At 40.3% G+C, this 21,250-nt stretch overlaps 1 protein-coding gene across 4 annotated transcripts; it reads left to right on the forward strand.

Annotated features, from left to right (window-relative positions):
• Positions 1-919: 919 nt before the first annotated feature.
• uckl1b (uridine-cytidine kinase 1-like 1b) lies at positions 920-18,849 on the forward strand. Of its 4 annotated transcripts, none has more exons than XM_018686023.2 (15): positions 920-1,047; positions 8,072-8,265; positions 8,937-9,043; positions 10,361-10,531; positions 10,910-10,981; positions 11,450-11,639; positions 11,836-11,897; positions 14,398-14,417; positions 15,137-15,235; positions 15,366-15,459; positions 15,937-15,999; positions 16,143-16,265; positions 16,600-16,707; positions 16,807-16,963; positions 17,136-18,849. In XM_018686023.2, the coding sequence occupies exons 1-15, from the start codon at positions 974-976 to the stop codon at positions 17,213-17,215; spliced, it is 1,614 nt and encodes a 537-aa protein (XP_018541539.1). In that variant the 5' UTR covers positions 920-973; the 3' UTR covers positions 17,216-18,849. The 4 variants fall into 4 exon arrangements, with proteins under 4 accessions (XP_018541539.1, XP_018541540.1, XP_018541541.1 ...); XM_018686024.2 differs by lacking the exon at positions 920-1,047 and adding an exon at positions 2,661-4,041; XM_018686025.2 differs by lacking the exons at positions 920-1,047; positions 14,398-14,417 and adding exons at positions 2,663-4,041; positions 13,214-13,230.
• The last annotated feature ends 2,401 nt before the right edge of the window (positions 18,850-21,250 follow it).

Genomic DNA, 21,250 nt, shown 5'->3' on the forward strand with positions numbered 1-21,250 from the left:
AGTTTTTATTTGCCTTAAAACAGCACCAGTTCTCCCAGATACACTTGTGCATAGTCTAAATGTACACACAAAAGGTACTTGGCAGTTAGGCTGTTTTAAGTATCTTGGAAAAATTACCACAGTTCTTCTGTGGATTGAGGTTCTATCAGCGTCTTCTGTCTCCTTGTGTAATACCAGACTTCCATGATGCTGAGATCAGAGCTCTGTGGGGACCAAACCATCTGTTGCAGGACTCCTTGTTGCTTTTGTTGCTGGAGATAGTTCTGTATGACTCTAGTTGTGTATTTCGGATGCTGCTGAATTAATGTGGGACCAATCAGACACCTCCCTATATGGTATAGCATGATGAATAAGAATCTAAACACCTGTAACGTTTGCTTATTGGCGTAAATGGAAATCAGCCATCATTAATTAGCGACACCCGTGATTTTCTTGCTATAACATGCCAAAGTGTCTGAAATATAAAGGGCTTATGGCTAAAATGTAATCATAGCAATTTCGCTTTTGTAATTAGAGAAAGGTTAAGCAAGGCTTACATGTTTACACTTTGAATGCCCTAGTTTAGTTGTAACTGACTTTTGAAATGTTTTCATGATATATATCTATTGTACAACTAAATCACACAAAAGTGATTAGAAAAATAAAAAACAAAATATAAATATAAAACAAAATTATATGCATATTTATGTAATAAAATACCAATAGAATGATTTTTAAAGGCCTAAAATCATCTCACACGTGGCCTGTTGAACACTGCCAGGTCTGGGAAAGGCCCAGCATGATTATGATACTGTACATGCTGTTGGCTGTAGATCGGGGAAAAAAATCTGAACAGCTGCATTCTGGGGCGTGAAGTCCACGTCAGGCCGGATGCTGGCGTAGTCTTCACACACTGACACGCAATACGCCTACAAGCCCCATGATGTCTCAGCGCTAACTGTACTCCCAACACCTGATTGTCAACAGAGTAGCAATGTCTGCCGTTAGCAGGGAAGAAAGGCACTCAAAGATGGAGAACGAAGAGAAAACTCCCTCTATATCGAGCAGGTAAAATGGTCGGAAATGGTGGGGTTTATTCGGAAACGTTTGGGATGATATAACGGTTTTTCAGGGCGACTTTTTATTTTTTTTCACTGGCAATTGGACTAAGCATCTTCACGGAAACTCGACCTGTCACACAGTGTGCCTTAATGGGTACAGTCACTTTACCTTATTTAAAAGTATCATTAGGCTGTAATGGCAGCCAGGAAACCACATTGTAATTGTTAGCTTATTGCAGATGTCATAATATCTCGACAGTATTTCTAGTCCGTCTTTTTTTCCACTCTCTCACTTGGTTTTTAACAGTTGTCATGTTTTACACGAGGTCCCCTCGAAACACAACTTCATTGTCATCTTCTCAAACCAGGAAAACACAACAACATTTAATGCTAACGTTACAAGAAATATGCTAATGTACATTAACGCGTACGGTAACTGTAACGTGGCCTGTAAAGCTAGGGAGAAAGGAATAGCCTGAATAAAGCAGAGGAAGTGAAGTAAGTAAGAGGCAGTTTTCATTGAGGAGAGGAGAGAAGCATGGCATTTTGTGCTGGCACTGCAGCATGAGTAAGAGCTAGCTTCCGACAAACAAATGCCATAATCTCGAGGGCAATACGAGGCTGCAGTTAAGCGTGACATTTGATTTAGGTGACTAACACTGCAGCTGAATTTGCGTACACATGTCACACTGTCATATTCACCCAGTTACTCAGGTCTCTGTATCCACCTACTATAAAACCAGCCCACACAACATGGTACCTTACTGAGCCACAAGGGGGTGTTACTGCATCAGTCACTCCACTGAGGGTTTACTCTTAGTAGACTCGCTAAACCGGTATCACAAGCATTAAATGTATGTATGTATATATATACTCACATGGCCACGTTTGACCTGGTAAATCCTTGTTGACATATCTGCTTTGCTGCTGCAAAAAGAGGAAAATAATTCTGAAACTCATGGTATTCAGTGAGCTGAGCTATTTTGATCATGCAAAATTGAAATTTGTGGGCACAACTTCAAAACAGCAGTTTCATTAGATCAATGTAATGCAAATCTAACGCAAACGCACCACAAACTATGGCCTCAAAAATTACCAGGTGAATTAAGACCTTTAAATTAAGTAATATAAGATTCAGCTGCAGGTTTATGATTTTGGACAAGTGTTTCAGTTATTTTGTCCACCCCACTTACATAAGTCTGTCCTAGTTTATAAAATAGATTAAAATAAGCATTGGAATTCAGGTCATGTTAAAATATTTTATACCTTCATGGCCTCTGTGAAATGTGTGTTCCATTTTCCATTTTCTTTAGTTCTGAAATTATTTAAATTTAAATGAGTTGTAAAAGTTTAGAGTCAAATGGGTTTGCTCCACATTATCTGCTGCATTTAATAAATAGTCTGTACAATGTTGTGAAGTTTTACATCAGCTAGGGCCTTTAAACTCTGCTGTGGGCCTCTGTAGCCATGGAGAGATAGCTGAATGTTTGGCATAGCAACCAGTTCAGGCTTCTCGTTTCGATGTGGCTTTCTTGCTTCACAGCTGTCTTCTGACTGCAGTTTAAAGCGACAGTGAGAGTCCCCAAAACTATGGTGAAGATTAGAGAAAAACACAGAATTCCCTTGTGTCTCCTCTCCTGTGGTTTCAATGAGGAAGTAGCAGAAATGAGGTCTTCTCAAGTCCACAGTCTAAATATTTGGAAACACTTTAAATGTTGGTTTAAATCATATCTTCTCTAAGCCATGTGGTTCTTAAACTGTGGCCTGTGCAGTTCTGGGGGTTTGTTTTTGCTGCGCTGGAGAAGAATTAGTCTGTCTCCCCTGATCTCTGAATATAATGATTTGTTTGTCTCCACAAGTTGTGGCCTGGGAGGAGTGTGAGTGTGTGCATGTGTGAATGTGTGTCTGTTCATTGCATGTACGTGTTGCCCAGGGCTATTCCGCAGACTGTCAGCTGACAGAGCAGTAGAGATAGTGTTGGGTTTCATCATGCTGTTTATTCCCTGTGTGTGAAGTTAGAGAGGGGACAGCTCTGTATGTGTATGTGTGTGTTTGCTGTCGTACTGACGTCTCCAGACTCTGGTGTAAAGTCACACAGAGACATGGCGGGTCCCTGCAGGGTGAAAAAGCACATCGCCTCCCCTTCACCTCTGTCGTCTTCTTTCCCTCTCTCCCCTCTCTGTTTTTCCCTCACTTCGCCTCCCCAACACACCCTGAAGCATGTCTGTTGTGAATTCACTAAACTGCGTCAACAACAGAGGGAAATTATAGCTGTCTGTTTGTCTATTCCTACTGTGTTATTATCCAGTCCCTCCACCCCCCACCCAGTTTATTTCTTGGTGTCTCTGTCGCTCCCTCCTGGTCCCTCTTTCACCTCCGGCCACATATTGCGACACTGACTGTCAAAGACAGATGACCCAAGCTTGGCATGTATAAGCGTGTGTGTGTGTGTGTGTGTGTGTGTGTGTGCGCGCCAGGAGTGGGAAGGTCTGGCTCTAACCTGATGCTATTAATACCACCTAATGAACATAATCTGGAGGGTAGGTTATCCTCTTACATTTGTTGGCTGGACGACTGAGGGGAGGAGTGGCAAGCGAGTGAAAGAGGAGGGAAAAGCTTTGCTGTAGTTTCACTCTGAAAGCGCTCTGTCTACGAAGCTGCAGTGCCTTTTCTCTCTCCCTCCTTTGCCGCACTGAATGGAAGAAACAGAAAGCTAAACAGATGCTTAAAGTTTCGTTTCTCATCCAAGTTGATCCCCCTCTATATTGTCCTCCCTCTCTCTCTCTCTCTCTCTGAAAGTGTTGTACCAGAGTGCAGTAGATTGCTTTACTGTACTCGAGTGTATATATATATAAACTGAGGCAAAAGTATAAGATAAAGACTAAACTTGCAAAGTACACAAAGTGGAAGCTGCAATAATATAGTCTCCGGGCATGAACTCTCTACCGGGTTACTCAGGAGCTAGAATATCTGGCTGTTGGACTCTACGATCTGATGGCAGGTAAGTGTATTTTATTTATTTATATATTTCTCATGTTTTCCTTCAATTCTAATATCCTCAGGTGTACTAGACAGTTGAGTGTTTTGTTCGATGAGGTTCAAGTGTTCTCTATTCAAAATGCGGATCAACAGGAGAGACAACTCCAGCCCTCTGGAATATAGCCGCAAGATTTTTGTTGACAAGCTTTGGGAAAGTTTGCATGTGTTAGTTAGTGACACTAATTTGATGTGAGTGACAGCGGCTGCTTTTGTGCTGACACCCAAAGTTTCAGAGAAATCATTATGGAATTATATGATCGTATCACGTTTTCATTCTTCATTTAATCATTTTACAGAATCCTGTTGCACAACTTAATGATTGAATGCAAATTGTAATTAAAAACTAGCAAAGAGTTTTTTGTGTTTTCTTTGAGGAGTTTTGTCAGATGCACCAAAAGTAGAGTACAGTTCACTTAGGTGAACATCAATTTAATTATTTTATATTTAGTGTTTCAAAGATATACCACATCATTATATTTATCTGTAATATTTTTAACATTTGTCATAGTGACTGTCTGCCCTGCCCTACCCTAACATAAAGTGAACTGGTAAGTTGTTGTTATGTTCTGTAGATTTAAGGTTGGGCTGGGTCAAATGTATGTGCAGTCTAAACCAAACAGTGTCAACCAAGGTTTTCTAATACAGGAAACAGAAGCAGCTTCTGTGTGACCCTGTGTCTTATTTACTACTATTATTGTCCGTGACAACTGCTGACCATAGACTGACTTCAGTGGTCCTCATGTCTGATCTCAGGTACCCTGCACTGTGACCTCATGTCAACCTTTTCTTTTAACAAAGGTGCATTCACAGATCAGGGTATGTAATATTTACGAGCACTGAGCACTGTCACTGTAACCATTGAGCAAGGGCATGATTCAGCATAGTCAACTAGGCTAATCTTTTATGGCATGGTGGTTTGGTTTAACTGATAACCCAGCTGGAGTGCGTTATGCCTCATGCGTGGTCAATGTTCCCTCTCAGTCTCAGTTCACTCCCTGGCTTCATCCAAGCTCAGGTGACTCCGGTGCGATAAGATAAATCTTTGCTCTCTCTTGTTTGCTTCACCTCCAACCTCTCGACACTCCACCTGGGGAGGTGTATGGCTTATAAAAAGATATGGGAGCCAAGAGTTGACTGGATAACAGAAAAATAGACTGAGGAACATCTTTGACTGCTCTCTTACACAGCCTCCTGTAGTTATGGCATCTGGCTTTTTACAGTCGTCATTGGGTGAAGTGTGGATGGCTCGCATACTGCAGTAAGTGTTGCTAGCAACTGTTACCTGGGTAGACTTACCACAGAAACTTGTTTTTGTAATACAACTAAGGCAGCATTTGTTTTGGTGACTGTTCTTGCTGGTATTCCTTGTGCAACTTAATATTTGTGACATCAGTAAATTAAAAGTGAATGCTTCACTGATGATATCCAAGTAGTTTTTGTCTTTGGACTATCATATTTTGTGTAGATAATGCACCACAGATGTCTCAGACTTTGTCAGACTACATTGTTAAAAGGGGTGGAGTGTTTTCTAGGGAAGTTGAGCTCTAGTGGTTTGTTCAGCACTAGTTCATTATACTGCTGCTGTTTTCTCTTAATTATAATTAGCCACAACCATTAACTGAGTGTTAATCTGCACTCTCTCTTTCTTCTGATAATGTCACAAAACTGAAGTCTTGCTCTCTAGGTGGACAATTAAAAACTAACTGTCTTTCTAACTACAGTATATTTCAAGATAAGTTGAAAAGTCGTTACAAAAGTCTGTGCAGTTTTTTGATGTTGAAATACAAGACACATGCAACCAAGTATTACACAAAGCTCTCTCAGAAATTTGGTCATCAGGCTTGTTACTGTGTCATGCAGTTGTGATTTACCAACATGATTGATTCGAATAGTCTATGCACATTCACTCTGTGCCTGGCTCCCCATTGAGCCTCACACCTGCTTTGAATGAGCTTGTTGTCATTTGTTTAGGTGGACCTTTTTTATCTTCTCTGTAGCACATCATTACGATTAGGGAAGGGAATTGATAAGATTTTATTATTACCAGTGCCATTATCCATTCTGTATTTCAGTGCCAATGCAACTGTGTCAAATAAATGGCATTCCTGTAATCTAAGACCATGTTGCGTAAAATATGTTTCAGCATATTACTGGTGTTTCCAGTGATCTTTTCAAGATCACTGGCCCCACCAATGTAACCTCTGGCCTGGGAACATTGCTTTTAATGCAGTAAAACATTTACACTCTTAATGAATGCTTTCTGCCTCTTCACACACAACTTGTGTGAGGCACTGTTCTCTTGGGGGGTCAAAGCCTATGAAACACTCTGCTATCTGACCCTTGAAGAGTGGAGAATCCCTACAATAAACAAATGCTTATCAGAATAATCATTATGCATTTTCTGCTAGCCTATCATTGTCAGCAGACAGTATGTTTTGTAAACTGTTAGCCAGCCCTGCACTGTAACAAAACTCTAGCTGATCTCCTGGTTAATGTACACATCAGAATACATAAGTCATTCCTTCACTGTGTGAGCATCTTGCCATGACACCTCACAAGCAAAACAATACTGTCATTTCTATACTTCACCTGCATATTTGGCAAAAGACCAAATTATTATCGGATCATCAACTCCAGTTGTCTCACCAGTGTGGCTGGAACTTTCTTTCCCTTCTCTTCTCATACTCCCTGTCACTCTCCCTCAAGTAACTCTGTGGCTTAATTTATGTGTTTTTGGGTGGCTTTTGCCTGGGAACCAGAGATTTTAAAACATTTTATCAATGACAGAAAAGAAGAAAATTGACAGTAGAATCTGATGAGGCAGCAGAGTACAGTTAACATGCTCGCATTCGCGTCAGGCGGTGACTGTCTTTCAATGTTAATGCATAGACGCGCAGATGCTTATTTTGATGTTGCTGCGGTAAATAACGGAGATGGTCAGAGACAAATCATTGGCAAAACAACAATATCACAAGAAATAATGTGAAATTCACTTCTAGTTTGTTTTTATGTCAGTACTTTAACTGGCCCTGTCGAGCCCTGTATTAGAAATGACCATGTTACGGATATTCCAGCGAGCACCGTCGTCATCCTTCTTCGTGACATGAAGCCACGTTTTGGACCATTTAGTCCTCCCTTGAGGCTCAGAGGATTATTTTTCAACTGGAAACAGTTCTGGATTCCCATCCCTAATAGCATCTGTCTTAATCATTGGCAACACCCTCAGCGTATTGCATGCATACATGGTTCATTTGCCGAATTGATCATATGACTGTGCACTTTGGTACGTGAGGCACTTATACTCAACAAGACTGGACAAAGCTCACCTGCTAGAAGTGTAAAAACTAAACATTAACTTATGATGGGGTAACACAACGCTACGTTAGTCTTGTTTACCCTCAGTTAACTGGGTCACCTTTCTTTGAAGTCCATCTACATATCCAGTCCACAGTTACACACTCGAACTGACGTCTGTCTGTCTGTGTGTGTCTGTTTGGCATACATGCATCATTCACTGGAAGGACAATGAAACAATTGAATGGAATGCTTTAACAGGAAGGAGCTTTACTCTTATTAAAGATGATCATGTTGATTACATCTGTGTTTTATTGGCATGACTGTCTCGTTTCTTCAGTGTCTTACTTCCTGTTTCTTACCACTGTTCAAATGCAACACAACAACGCTAAAGAGCAGTGGTTTTTACCATGCCGCTGTGCTGGTCTAGAAAAATGAAGAAGAACCCCTGTCAGATTGAGACCAAAAACCATTTATCACCCTCCACTTGATAAGAGAACATTGTTCACAGTGACAGTGCTTTAGCTTAAGCCTTGGCAAAAGACGCAAGAAATTGCTTGTTTTAAACATGTATAGAGTTGTATGCTACACCAGCAGTTTGTCCAGTTTCATAAAGTATACAACAACAAAAGGCAAATAAATAACTAAATGTGTCTTCCAGTGATGGTGTTCTCTGTTGTGTGTTTGTTGCTTTACAGTGGAGGTGGTGAGGGATCACTAGACCGGCTTCTCCCCTCTGTAAGCACAGGCCTGTCACCCAGGAAAAGGACCACTAGCCAGTGTAAATCTGAGCCTCCTCTCCTGCGCACCTCCAAACGAACTATCTATACCGCTGGACGCCCACCCTGGTACAACGAACATGGAACACAGTCCAAAGAGGCCTTTGTCATCGGTACGTCACGTAAAAGAAATGCATGTTGCAATATCACAGCCATGACTTTTATCTTTTGCTTCTATATTTTGGTTTCACTTAGTGTACTTCCTCCTGTAAATTTGCTGTGTCATTCAGAACACAAATAGACTTACATTGCTAATACATCTTTTTAAGAGTGAGTTCTCAAAACAGAAGGGAAAAAAAGCACCCTTAGACTAGAGAGTTTATATCAGTCCAGTGGATACAGAAGTATTTACCTGTTGGAAATAAACTTAACTGAGCCCCTGTATAAGAAGATAAGAAGGGTCTTTTGCAGAAATAAGCGATCACCATATTTACTGCTAATGGATATTGACAAGCTCATTCAGTGTCATTATTGAAATTTTAACTGAGTTAAAGGTGGCTCTGCTTTGCTGCTGAGAGGTATTGGAAACAGGAGTGTGTTTTGTGCAGGAGAATAGTAGTTTCTGAAAATAACCTCACCTCTTAATGGGTATGTTTGTGCTGAAGACTGCCAGGCTCTCTGTTTCTGCCTGCCTTTCTACATGCAGATAGTAGCCTAAAGCAATCTCAACAGGGTGTCCTGTTAAGGTAGCGCTAGTACATTCCCACCAGACAAAGGTATTTTAAAATGACACTTTTGCAATTAAAAATAAATTCAAACATTGCTTCATGTTTTCATTTCACAGGTCTGTGTGGCGGCAGCGCTTCAGGAAAGACAACCGTAGCCAGGAAAATCATTGAAGCTCTAGATGTTCCATGGGTTGTGCTACTCTCAATGGACTCTTTTTACAAGGTGTGCATGTGTGTGCAGTATGTGCTGTATGTAATGATGGTCTGTGCCTGTTTGCATGCAGCCACATACCTGTTTATGAGTGCTGTAGGGTGAGGTAAGGATATCAGATGCCTGTTACGTAAAATATAAATGATCTGAATTTTGACATGTTTATGCAAGTCTTCACATCAAGCCAAATGCTTTGGGATTCTAGAGATTAAAATATTGGCATCAGATTAAGTCTAAGAACTAACTTGTTCCTTTTATTATTACTTCATCTCTGTCTTATATGGCTGCTAACGCCCCAGTAGCCTGGAGGAGAGGTAGGAAAGAGTGAGACTGAGTGCAAAAGACAGAGTGAAAGCAAGAAAATAGGATTCACTTTGAATCCCAGAGGGAAAATGAGGATAAGAGGAGTGAGTGGAGAGAAAGGAGACAGAAAGGATAAAATATTAGAGGGCGGATGAGTCGACAGAGAAGCACGGTGGCGAGCGAATTGGGGAGAAAAAGAGTGGTGGAGAGCAATCAAGCAAGAGCCATCATTCATGCCCCTCTATACCTCCACCCACTCTCTGGTTATGTAATGCTGTCACAATCTGACAGCAGCGGCTCAGAGTGGGAGGGTTTTACCATTGACCAGTGGTACTGTAGCCCTCAGCAAGTGCCTGTTTCTACACTGCATAACCAGAGGTCGGCATCCAAAAAAATTCATATGGAATTCATCTCTTTTTAAATTCATATCTCCTGTTCTTCTGTTGGAAAGACGAGGGCTTGCCTCATGCTCATTCACAGCCCCCTGTAATCATATTAAGTGTGTAATCAGTTAACTTGAGAAGGGAGTGTTGCTGCTCTAAACCGTCACATACCAGGTCTGGGGTTTTAATGCTCTACTACCCTAAGGGCACACACGTACACACACACACACACACACACACACACACACACACACACACACATACACACCACCTGGTACAGACGTCACAGTGGCGCATGATGTTCTCCTAAATTTAGGTCTCCTAACTTCAACTGCTCTTGAACAGTGATCTGTATCGAAGTGTTTTTGCACAAGCTTATGTAAATTATATGCCAAACCATTATTTGAGCATGTTATGTTTGTTTTATTAGAACATGTTTATGTAATGACGTTTTATCAGTCTTTTTTTTATTATTCTTGATATGCTAATGTTAATGTTATGTGTGTCTAAGCAAAAGCCAGAGACTGAGAGACAGAGAAGTATTTTGCACAGGAAATCATGTTGTATTGTGCTTGGAAAGCATCATTGTTGTGGCAGGGTTGCTGTAAAGTCATTCCAACATTGTTTCAATGGTTGCCCTCAGGTCCTGTCCCCAGAAGAGCAGACCCTTGCTGCCAGTAATGACTACAACTTTGACCACCCTGACGCCTTTGACTTTGATTTGCTGACACACACCCTGCGCAAACTCAAACAGGGCAAAAGCGTGAAAATCCCTGTGTATGATTTTACGACTCATGGGAGACAGAAGGAGTGGGTAAGGATGAATGCACACATCCAAACACGTGGCAGTGCACTTTGTAAGTTAATGAGGTGCATGTCAGAGTTAGTGCATATAATCTCAGTTTCTCGATTACCTAAGAGCGTTTTTTAATCTCCCTTGTTGGAGGTTTAGAGCCCCATTGCAAATCTGCTTTTCCAGATGGTCACCAACAAATCATCATTGTGCTTTCTCTCTTCTTGTATTCATATTTTAATATCCATTAGTTACAGTTAGACATTCTTTCAGCAGTGGACCCTGTCAGTTATGGTTGTTCGTGATGCTTTTGCAATATACCAAGGTGTGTACTGTTCACATGCTGTTGCTTGTATGTACATTGTACCGTAATGCTACATGTACATGTGTCCACCACAGAAAACCGTATATGGAGCCAGTGTTATCATCTTTGAGGGAATCATGGCCTTCGCTGATAAAGCACTGTTGCAGGTATGGCAAGGTTATCATCCTCTAACATGTTCAGCTGGTCAGTGGAAGGTGCTGTTGTCAGACTTACTGTTATCTGTGCATGTGGTCAAACATGTTTTTCTTTGTAATAGGTTGACTGAGAAGTAGCTTTTTTTCACTTTTATTAACCTATGCCAACTGGTCTTATCTATGCTAAAACAAGCTTTGCAAGTCTTTGAAATTTGCAATCTCTTATTTAAATGTTAAAATATTCACAAGTAACAAGGAGTAGGATTAGGATGAACTAGGGTTAGAACTGATATATCCACTGGTATCAGAGATGTATCAAAGTCTGCGTATATGTCAGCTGATTTATACACCACAAGCTAAAAATAGAACCAAGATGGTATATTTAGCCTGCCATTTTCCTAATGTCCTCTTTGTATGAATGTGTTAGAAAACTTTATGTTCAACTAAACAGTTTGTCTCTCTTTCATGTCCTCCTGTCAGCTGCTGGACATGAAGATTTTTGTGGACACAGACTCTGACATCCGGTTGGTGCGGCGGTTGAGGAGGGACATTTCAGAAAGGGGACGAGACATCGAGGGTGTCATCAAACAGTACAACAAGTTCGTCAAGCCCGCGTTTGAGCAGTACATTGAGCCCACCATGCGTCTAGCTGATATTGTGGTACCACGTGGTGCGTAAACAATAATACACACACATATTTATATACATACAGGTTCAATTTTACCAAACAACTTGAATGATACTACACTACAGTGCAATAGCACAGCTGCTGTATTCAAGTGCATCTTGCATTTTACTGCTGTTAAACAACATCAGACACTCGCAAACAAACATAATTGTTTGTTTGTTTTTTGTCACTCTGTCAGGTGGCGGCAACATGGTCGCCATTGATTTGATCGTCCAGCATGTCCACAGTCAGCTGGAGGAGGTAAGTACAGACCTACATACACATACACTCACAAGTACATTCGTAGAACATTGTGGCCCTTCATTCTTCCTTCCTGGTGTCATTTGATTGTTTTATTTGGTTTCTGACTCATTATATTTTATGGTTGAACCTGAACATGATCTGCATTTAGAAGTTGTGTAGTTGCAACCAGCCCTCAATTTTTTGTCAGTAATTACCAGCTCCATTACTCCCTCTAGTGGAGGTAAAACGTACTGCATAGATTTTAAGGAAGGATTATTAATGTGTATGATTGCTCTGGGCTTATCCAGGAAAAATGGAATGAAAAAATCTCATAGAATTAGATTAGTTTTCTAAATATTGTGACAACAGTTGTTGACTGTAGTTATTTATTAGTTTCAGGCTATTAAATCGTCACAATATGGGCCAGAGCGCATGTTTTTTCACAATTTTTGCTGCTGGTGCAGTTAAAGTATTAACTCTTGCCTGCATGTCTTAGTGGGTCCTAATTTACAAGTGAGTATTACTTATTTACTCCTTGGGATAGCTACAGCTGTACTTGATAGTTATTACTTGTTGAGTCTGAATCTGAAACCAAAGCATTGTACTTTCACTCTTACAACGAAGACTTCAATTTCTTAACGTTTGACAAATTTTCTGACGTGGTTTCTCTGCCTCTCCCCATCGTCACCCTCCTTTTTCAAATTCAACTGAAGAAAGGGGCGTTAAGATGTCTTATAATTCTAACTTTTTGATAATATACTGTATAAGTGAATATGAATGTAGCCCTTTAACTATGCATTCAGGATAGAGTGATGTGAATCATTTATCTGATGTAATAAGGTACTGGCTGAAAACAGTAAGTGAATGAGAGTAATTTAGAGTTTTCACACATTTATAGCTCCAATTTGTGAATTTATTTTAAAAGGAAAAAGTGTTAACCCCTGGTGGTGGTTAATTTTTTCATTTACCTATATCAAACAGACATCTTTTTTTGATTTGTTTTTTATGTGACTTAAAATTCCACTTTATTTATGTGGAACCATTTAATCCTGATACACAATGCTGTGCAATTAATTGTACAACTCTATTAGAAATAATACATCCATGGTTCATAGTGTTGATTCATGGCATGTACTTTTGGATTTGATGTGCAACATGTACTAATTGTCACCAAAGGCACATTTTTGCCCACGGGGAGCACTTTGTACCACAGTGCACTTTGCTTTCTTTCCTCCCCCGCCATACACACACAGTAACACTCATGCTACTGATGGACTACTCTCTCACTCTCTCCCACCCCCACCCCCCACCCCAAATCCCTCCATGGCTCACAGCGCGAGCTCAGCGTCAGGTAGAGTGGCCTTTATCCTGTCTATCATTCTCTTCCTCTCCATCTGCCTAGTTTCCCCCAACCGCTCCAGCTTGTTACTGGGAGGGAGAGAAAAAGAGGGCAGCAAAACCAACTTCTAACCCTCCACTGATCTGCTGGCTGCTATGGCACATCACCAGGCGGCACTCTTGTGCTGTACCTGTAAACCAAATATGGCTCATTAAGGATCAGTCACGAGACTGTGCCAAAACATTGTACAGATTTAGTCCACACCAGCTTGGAATAAATATAAAAACTGCATGAAAACTGCTGTCAACATTTGACAGTGGAGCGTTCAAGATCAAAAAAATTGGAAGTGGTACGGTGCAGTCAGCATTTAATGTAAAGATGTTGGTTCTCCCTCTCTCTACCTTTTAGAGAAATGACAACTCACACTCTTCCTGCCTTCTGTGTCTAAAAATACACCAATGAGTCAAGTCACTGACCCCTCCTTTCAGCGGCAACAAGAATAAGAGAGAGAGTGACTCTAACAGAAAGCGCGAGAGAGGAAGCTCTTGCTACAGCTATTGTTGACTATCACATACCTCAGCCACAGAGAAAGTTTCCAATACCCTACTACAAAGCGCTGAGTTTTTCCATTGAATGTCGGCCACAGTATCTGAGACAGAGAGAGAGAGGAAGTGAGCTTGGTGTCTGTCTTTAGACACAGGATGTGCTGGGGCCTGTGAGCTGAAATACCAACCTCTTCTCTTCTACATGGTGAAAGAGTGACAGCCGCACGGTAGCTTGTGCACCTCCCACGCGTACACACAATGGATGCACACATTTAGATATCAAATTCTGATCCAAATCTCGATTGTGCTCTCTTTACCCCTAGTACTTGCAAAAGATCTTATAAAGCATGGCCTGTTACTTACATTCTCCTCAGTATTGTGACCAGGAAATATTATTTTACTCTAAATGGCAGTTTACCTCAGTGGTAAGCGTATTTCAGAGACGTCTGACATTTTAAAGTCTCAGCTGTCACACTTTTCACTGTGTGAGATAATCCCTCATCCCTTCATCCACCTGATGTTGTGTCTCTTCTCATTTTTTCCTCCTCTTATCTGTTGTTTTTTTTTTTTTCGTCTGTCTGTGTCTCCTCCATTGTGATTGTTGTTGTGTTTCATCGAAAAACTCTCCCCATAGAGGAAACTTCGCTGGGATATGTGAGCAGATTTGCTATGATTTCTCTTTTCTTTGCATCTGGCTAATGTTTATCGCAGTGACATGGTGGAGACTGTAGTGTCAACATGACTGCATCACTGAGTATTTCTAACAGTGTGTTCCTGTAGAGCCCAGAGTAGACCTAGGCTAACTAGAAGCTTAAGTGTGCTAGGAATACTGGGGTGTTATTACAGTTAGTAGAGACCTGCTATGGAAAATAACATTCATGCATTTTTATTTACGTCACACAGTGAAAATTTCCTTTATTTAAAATCTGTATATATTATGTTTATTTTGAAATTAATCATATTTAATTCTTGATGTTTTTTTCCATTATCATGGTCTCTGTGCTGGTGTAATTTTCCGCTGAAATACTCAACACTAGCGCTGCGTGCTTTGCAATTGTGTTTGTCTTCTTTTTCCAGCTACAGTGGCTACACACTACCATTATCAACTTTCCTCTAACTACTACTGAAAAAATGATTTGTGCATGTATTTACACATTTATGTGTGTGTGTTTTTTCTAAGTGTGCATACAGTATGTGTGTGCACGTTTGTTTGTGAACTTGCACAAACCGTACACATGCGTGCAGAGAAGTGTTAATTGCACTCGTATTCATGTCTGTTGTTTTCACGTGTCTGTCCATCTTCCCGCTTCTCTCACTCCCCCCACACACACACACCACCACCCCCGCTCTACTATCTGTTACCGTGGTTACAGGGCAGCCCTTGCATCTGCACACCAGGCCCAACCCCTCCCCCAGACCCTCAGCGTTCTGGAGAGCACACCCCAGGTCAGGGGTATGCACACTATTATCAGGTAAAAGCTGAGAAATCTGATTGGTTACATTAACAACTACGTGTTGTTTCCATTTTAAATAATGTGAAGCGAGTAGCAGCTGCCACCAGTATAAAACTTGTGTCTGCCTCTTTCTAATCACCACATTTAGAAATAAGGAAACCAGCCGCGATGAGTTCATCTTCTACTCCAAGAGGCTGATGCGTCTGTTGATCGAGCGAGCGCTGTCCTTCCTCCCCTCACAGGTGCCCAACACTAAGATACACTGTTTGTTAATTCATAGCACTACATGAAGGTTCTGTAATCCTCCGTATTAAGGAGGTTGACTCTGAACCAATAGATACCTGGGTTTAAATAGAGACGTGAGAGAGAGAAAGCATAAGACAACTGATGGATAGACAGATGCTGACAAGTTACAGCACGAGAGTGAGATACAGTACAGTATGTGGCCTAGAAATGAGGAAAATATTGAAAGATAAAGATCAATGGAAAAGAGAAAGTGCTTATATTTGCTGAAATGAGAATCAGATAGACATACACATAGTGGCCTGCGGCAAAAGCAAGGAAACTTATCAATTTTACCACAATGGAAAGTTTCCATGACTTAACCATAAGAAACAGGTGACTGAGAGTTTGCACACACAAATACACTTTCTATAACACAATACAGGGCTGTGATCAGCACGGTGCTCACACTGTTATGATTTTTAATATTATCTCAGGTCCACGTAGTCCAGACCCCCCAGGGAGAGGATTATGAAGGCAGGACTTTCCACGGGAAGAGGGTGAGTGAACCCCATTTACTTCCTGGCGTTTTTCTCAGCTCTTCTTTTTCATTTTAAAGACCATTCAGAAGAAGTTTGCCTCTACCTAAACTGATGCAATTAACCTATGTTTAATTTTTTTTCTTTTCTTTGTTTTTCTGTAGATCACAGGCGTGTCCATCCTGCGAGCCGGGGAGACCATGGAGCCGGCTCTGCGGGCCGTCTGCAAAGATGTCCGCATTGGCAAGATCCTCATCCAGACCAACCAGGACACGGGGGAACCAGAGGTACAAAAAAAACCTTTTGCACATTCTTATGTTGAACTGTGTTGAACATGTTGCACACATTATTGTTCTTAAATGTCCCAAATATGGTAATTTTCATAATAAATATGTGCTCATGTATATTAACATGTTCTTTAACAATATCTCACATTGAGTTTCTTGAAATTTGGCAAAGTCCTGTTTGTTTTTATCTTTTAATTATTTACACATCTTCCCCAGGAAACAGGTTTGAGGGTTTTAACATGATACCACCTACGATATGGCCACAGGATATAGGTACTGGTCATGTATGTCACATTTAGGTACTAAACCACATCCTGTCTCTTAACACTGTCAGCTTCATTACCTGCGTCTACCGAAAGACATCAGCGAAGATCACGTGATCCTGATGGACTGCACCGTGTCCACTGGAGCTGCTGCCATGATGGCTGTACGAGTGCTGCTGGTAGGTTCACCTGATTATTCACAAAGACACGTTGCCTTGAGTGAAGTGCATTACACAGTTTTTCATGGCCATGTTTTTTTGTTTTTGTTTTTTCCTCAGGACCACGATGTTCAGGAGGACAAGATCCTGCTGGTGTCCTTGCTAATGGCTGAAATGGGAGTTCATTCAGTGGCCTATGCGTTTCCACAGGTCAAAATCATCACCACAGCTGTCGACAAGAAAGTCAACGATCTCTTCCACATCATACCAGGCATAGGTGAGTAATGCAGGGAAAATAAGAAGAGTGTTGTTGTGTTGTTGAAGTTGTGTTTCTCATTACAGCATTTTTATTTTTTCATTTTTTCCATGCGGTGTCCTTGACCTTTACACAATGTTTTCTCCGATTTTTACAGATTTTACTGATGTTATAACATTTGTTGTCCTTGTAGGAAACTTTGGAGATCGATACTTTGGAACAGATGCCCCCCCTGACTGGAGCGACGAAGAGATGGATGAGCCGAGTTACTGATTAAATTACTGACAGTGCACTCACTTGTTGGGTGATTCAGGGCAGTGCCCCTCGGAGGACAATATAAAGATATACTCTTTGCTTCTATCGGGCCATAACATTTGTCCTTCAAGGAACAAACAAGGGAAATATAAACTGAACAGGACAAACGTTGCTAATGTACAGTCACCTTGTTCTAATTTTAAATTACATTATTTAATCTTGTGTAAATAAGTTGTGGAAAGTGGTGTGAAGAAGTCTGAAATATTTTTATATGTTCAGTAAGTTTGAAAGTTGAAGTTTATTTTGGTATTTAAATTGTGACAATCTCTGTATCGAAAATGTGCCGACATGTTTTGTTCTGAAAAGATATATCTAGCCTTAAGCCGTGTACTGTGGACGACACAAGTGAATGTAAATTTGCACGAGCTGTAGAAAAAAAATCAAGTTTTTAAGGTTATTTTTACCACATACCTTCCTCACAACTTTCACAAAAGTAAAATCAGAACATGAAGTAGTGTTGCTCAACTTCCATTGCCACGAGCACTTTCTGAAGGACCATTCAATCGGAAAATGTGTAGGTGTATCTGTCTTTCTTTTTTTTTTTTTTTTTTTTTTTAGCTCTCTGGTTCAGCCTGCCTTTTCCTTCTCTGTGGATGCTGACCTAACCAGTTGAAAAGGGTGTTGAAAAAACATTTTTCATTATACAGCTAAAAGTATGCACTTGTGGTGCGTATTTATTTATGCAGTATGTTCTTCATTTACATATTTTTACTATGGATAAACCTGACCAGTGAACAGGCAAGTCGTGCATCTTATTACTGCTGTGAAAGTGGGTCATCTGCATTTAACAAACACAGATTAAGTCTTTATTTCAGTCCTTCACATCCTGATTTATGCCTCTTTTTTCATGCTGTAAATGGGATTGTTTACTTTTTTTGTTTAAAAAAAAATGGGTGTTGAGCTGTGGATGCATGAATGCAGAACATATCAGAAAGTGTCTTGTTAGTGCCTGATTTTTTTTACATGGTATCAGTATTGAAACAAATGAGATCTGTTTGTTAGTGTCAGTGCCTGTTGCCTTGCTCTTCTAAGGATCATTTTTGAATTTTCCTAGACGTGTGGTGGCATTCCACAACATTCACCCACATGCTTGTCTGAACTGATGCAATGAGGCATCAGAATGAGAGCATGCATAGAAAGTGCATTTTAGCATTTTAATATCATCATGTAGTGACATCCCAATGAGTTACATTAATGTGATGTTCTTCTCTGCAAGTTCACAATTGATTATCAATATGCTGTTTAATTTAATGTGCATTTCTTTGTTTATTGAGAAAAAGGAAATTTAATATTTAATATCAAATATTGAGAGAAAAAACATGAAATGTGGCGTGTTGAAAATGTAACTTGCAACTTGTCACATTAGCTACAAGCACTGTTACCACTGTAGTCTCACCATTACCTCTCTGTTTAGTCACCTGCTACTGTACAGTATGTGCTGAATACAGCTGTTGGCAAGTCATTCTGTACTGAAAATCTATTGATTGTGTTTGCAGCCTCAGTGTTTTGACTGTGTGCTGTTTTGTGTTTAAATCCCCTGCTGCATGTTTTTTAATATATTTAATAAAAGTGCAATAGAGCTTTTAAATTTCTCCTAGGGCACAATCTCATTTATGTCAAGTATACACTATGTTTTATGTTCAGCTTTCTCACCTCTAGTTGAACAGAGGTTATACTTTAGTGACAGAAACAACTTGTTTTAAAATAATCTTCAGTCAGGGTTTTTAAAACACACCTCAGAGTGCATTGAGCAAATTTCCCGCCATTTTTGAACAGCATGGTGAGATGTCAGTTGTCAATTTATTAGCTACACCAACCTAAAACTAATGCACTTAAATACAACAGTCCTTCATTAAATCCCCTTCATGAAGGTTATAATGTTCAGTTTTTGTTGAAACTGTGTTGATTCAACTGTGTGATCATTTTTGAGGCTGTAGTTTGTGGTGCTGCCCTGCAACAAACGGCCCACCACATTAAAATTAATGAGGGTAGGCTAAACAATAGACACACCTCTTTGCAATACTGTTCAACAGCAGCACAAATTGCAGCCTCTAAAACAATCATACAGTTGAATCAACACAACTGGGTGTATTTGAGTTGCATATTTTCTTCTTTTTTCTTTTTGCCTTTATCAGACACTTCAAGAGAGAATGACACATTACCTACACTTTGAAAATGAACAGGAAGGATATTGTGGTTGTCCTCTTCTCATGGAAAGTAACCTTGACATCTTCCATCACTTTCCATAATTATCACTCTGACAGCTGTCAAGGCGTCAGCCACGGTAAAGTATGATTGACACACATTTGATGAGGCTGATGGACAATTACAAACCAGCAGCCGATTAGGCAGATATTGACCCACAAGAGGCATCTTTTTTTTTCTGCGAGAGAAGGCATGAGAAGGACAGTCAAAAGACGTGTGAGAGCTAAGAATATCAGGAAGCTCAGCAGCAGCATTTTTATTCTTGTACTGCTCTAGTTTGTCTGGTGTTAAAATATGCATCTGTCATAGATCTGAGAGCCTTTACTTTTCTATAAAAGTTAAAATGGTTTAGATTTGATTAAAATGATGTAATGAGTTAACATGCTCAGATTGGTTTAAATTTTCATTAAGTTGGAAAGTTTCCTATGTACTTACTTTTATATCACAGCTATTGTGTTACTCCCTCTACACACTCACACACACTATCTTGTCTCCATGACTTCAGGGGACATTACATTAGCTTACATTCATTTCCTGGAGACTTACTTTACCCTTAAACATAACTACTACTTGTCTAACCCTAAACCTTACCCTTACCTTGAAACATATTCTCACCTTAAAATTAAATGTACATTATGGAGACTTGCCTTTTGTCCCCATAAGGAAGACATGTCCCCATAATGTGACTGTGTAAACAGATTTAGGTCCCCACAATGTGAGTAATACCTAAAACCACACAGACACATACACGCACAACGGTAACATTTTGCCTAAATATACTTTTTATACTCAATTCAGGTGCATTTTATTTTTAATAATAAAGTGCATGAAAACTTTATATTAGTCCCTTGAATGAAGATGTCAGTGGAAAATTTACCACCAGCACTGACAAACAGGAAGGTGGTGTGTCTGTGTGTGTCAGCATGTGTGTGTGTGAGTTGCATCCCCATTGGTAGTACAGAGCATGATGAGGTCACAGCTTGGTGAAGACAGCAGGAGAGGCCGTTATAACTCAAGAGACCTGTGTTTCTTTTTCATCCTCATGTCACCAGCTTCGCTCCAGGTTGCTCTTCTTTCTTCATGTGTGCCTTCTTTTGGTCTTGACTTTTACATGATGAAGATGTCTCAAGATTTCCCCCCCCCCTCCCTTGTCTGCTTTGACTGGGTCTGAGGAGTCAGAGGGACTGCCATGTGGGTAAGGAGTATGCAGAGGAGACTTTAAAAGCTCTTTAAGAGAGGGAGACCTCAAAAAATTTGCCACAATCTTCCATTATTGTAATGATTGTTGAGGAAACAAGGAAAGTAACTATGTTTTTATGGTTGTTATTTGTTTGGTTAATGTGCTATCTGGCAGTGAGTGTGTCTGGCTTGTAAATGTGAAGAGATGGCGCAAGTAGACCAATGCAGCACAGTGGTTTAATGCAGATAGTTGAGGATGAATTATTCAGACGGTGAAGTATTTCTGAATCATGTGAAGAGGGTTGTTGAACAGGGTAAATTATAGTAGTCTTTACTTTTCCTTCCCTCCTTCTCCTTTCACTCTCTCTTTCTGTGTGTATGTGTGTGTGTGTGTGTGTGTGTGTGTATGTGTGTGTCTCTTCTCCTGCACTCTCCTTCTGTATAGTTTATCATGAGAGTTAAAAATTCTAAGTGACTGGACCGTCCTCATAAAGTCAGGCCAGGGTGATTTAGGTGTTTTTAGTATGAGATGCAGTTTGTGCATAAGGCTTCGTTGGCTGAGTGTTTAATTGCTCTCTGAGTGGCTCCACTGAAGGTTAGCAAACAACA

This window comes from Lates calcarifer, linkage group LG6, assembly GCF_001640805.2.
Source record: "Lates calcarifer isolate ASB-BC8 linkage group LG6, TLL_Latcal_v3, whole genome shotgun sequence".
Taxonomy (NCBI): Eukaryota; Metazoa; Chordata; class Actinopteri; family Centropomidae; genus Lates; species Lates calcarifer.

Excerpts from the sequence above, each read along its gene's own strand:
- uckl1b (XM_018686023.2), top strand. The coding sequence starts at position 974 with ATGTCTGCCGTTAGCAGGGAAGAAAGGCACTCAAAGATGGAGAACGAA. Across the intron at positions 9,044-10,360 it reads CAATGGACTCTTTTTACAAG|GTCCTGTCCCCAGAAGAGCA; the intron begins GTGTGCATGTGT and ends GGTTGCCCTCAG. Across the intron at positions 14,418-15,136 it reads AGGAAACTTCGCTGGGATAT|GGCAGCCCTTGCATCTGCAC; the intron begins GTGAGCAGATTT and ends CCGTGGTTACAG.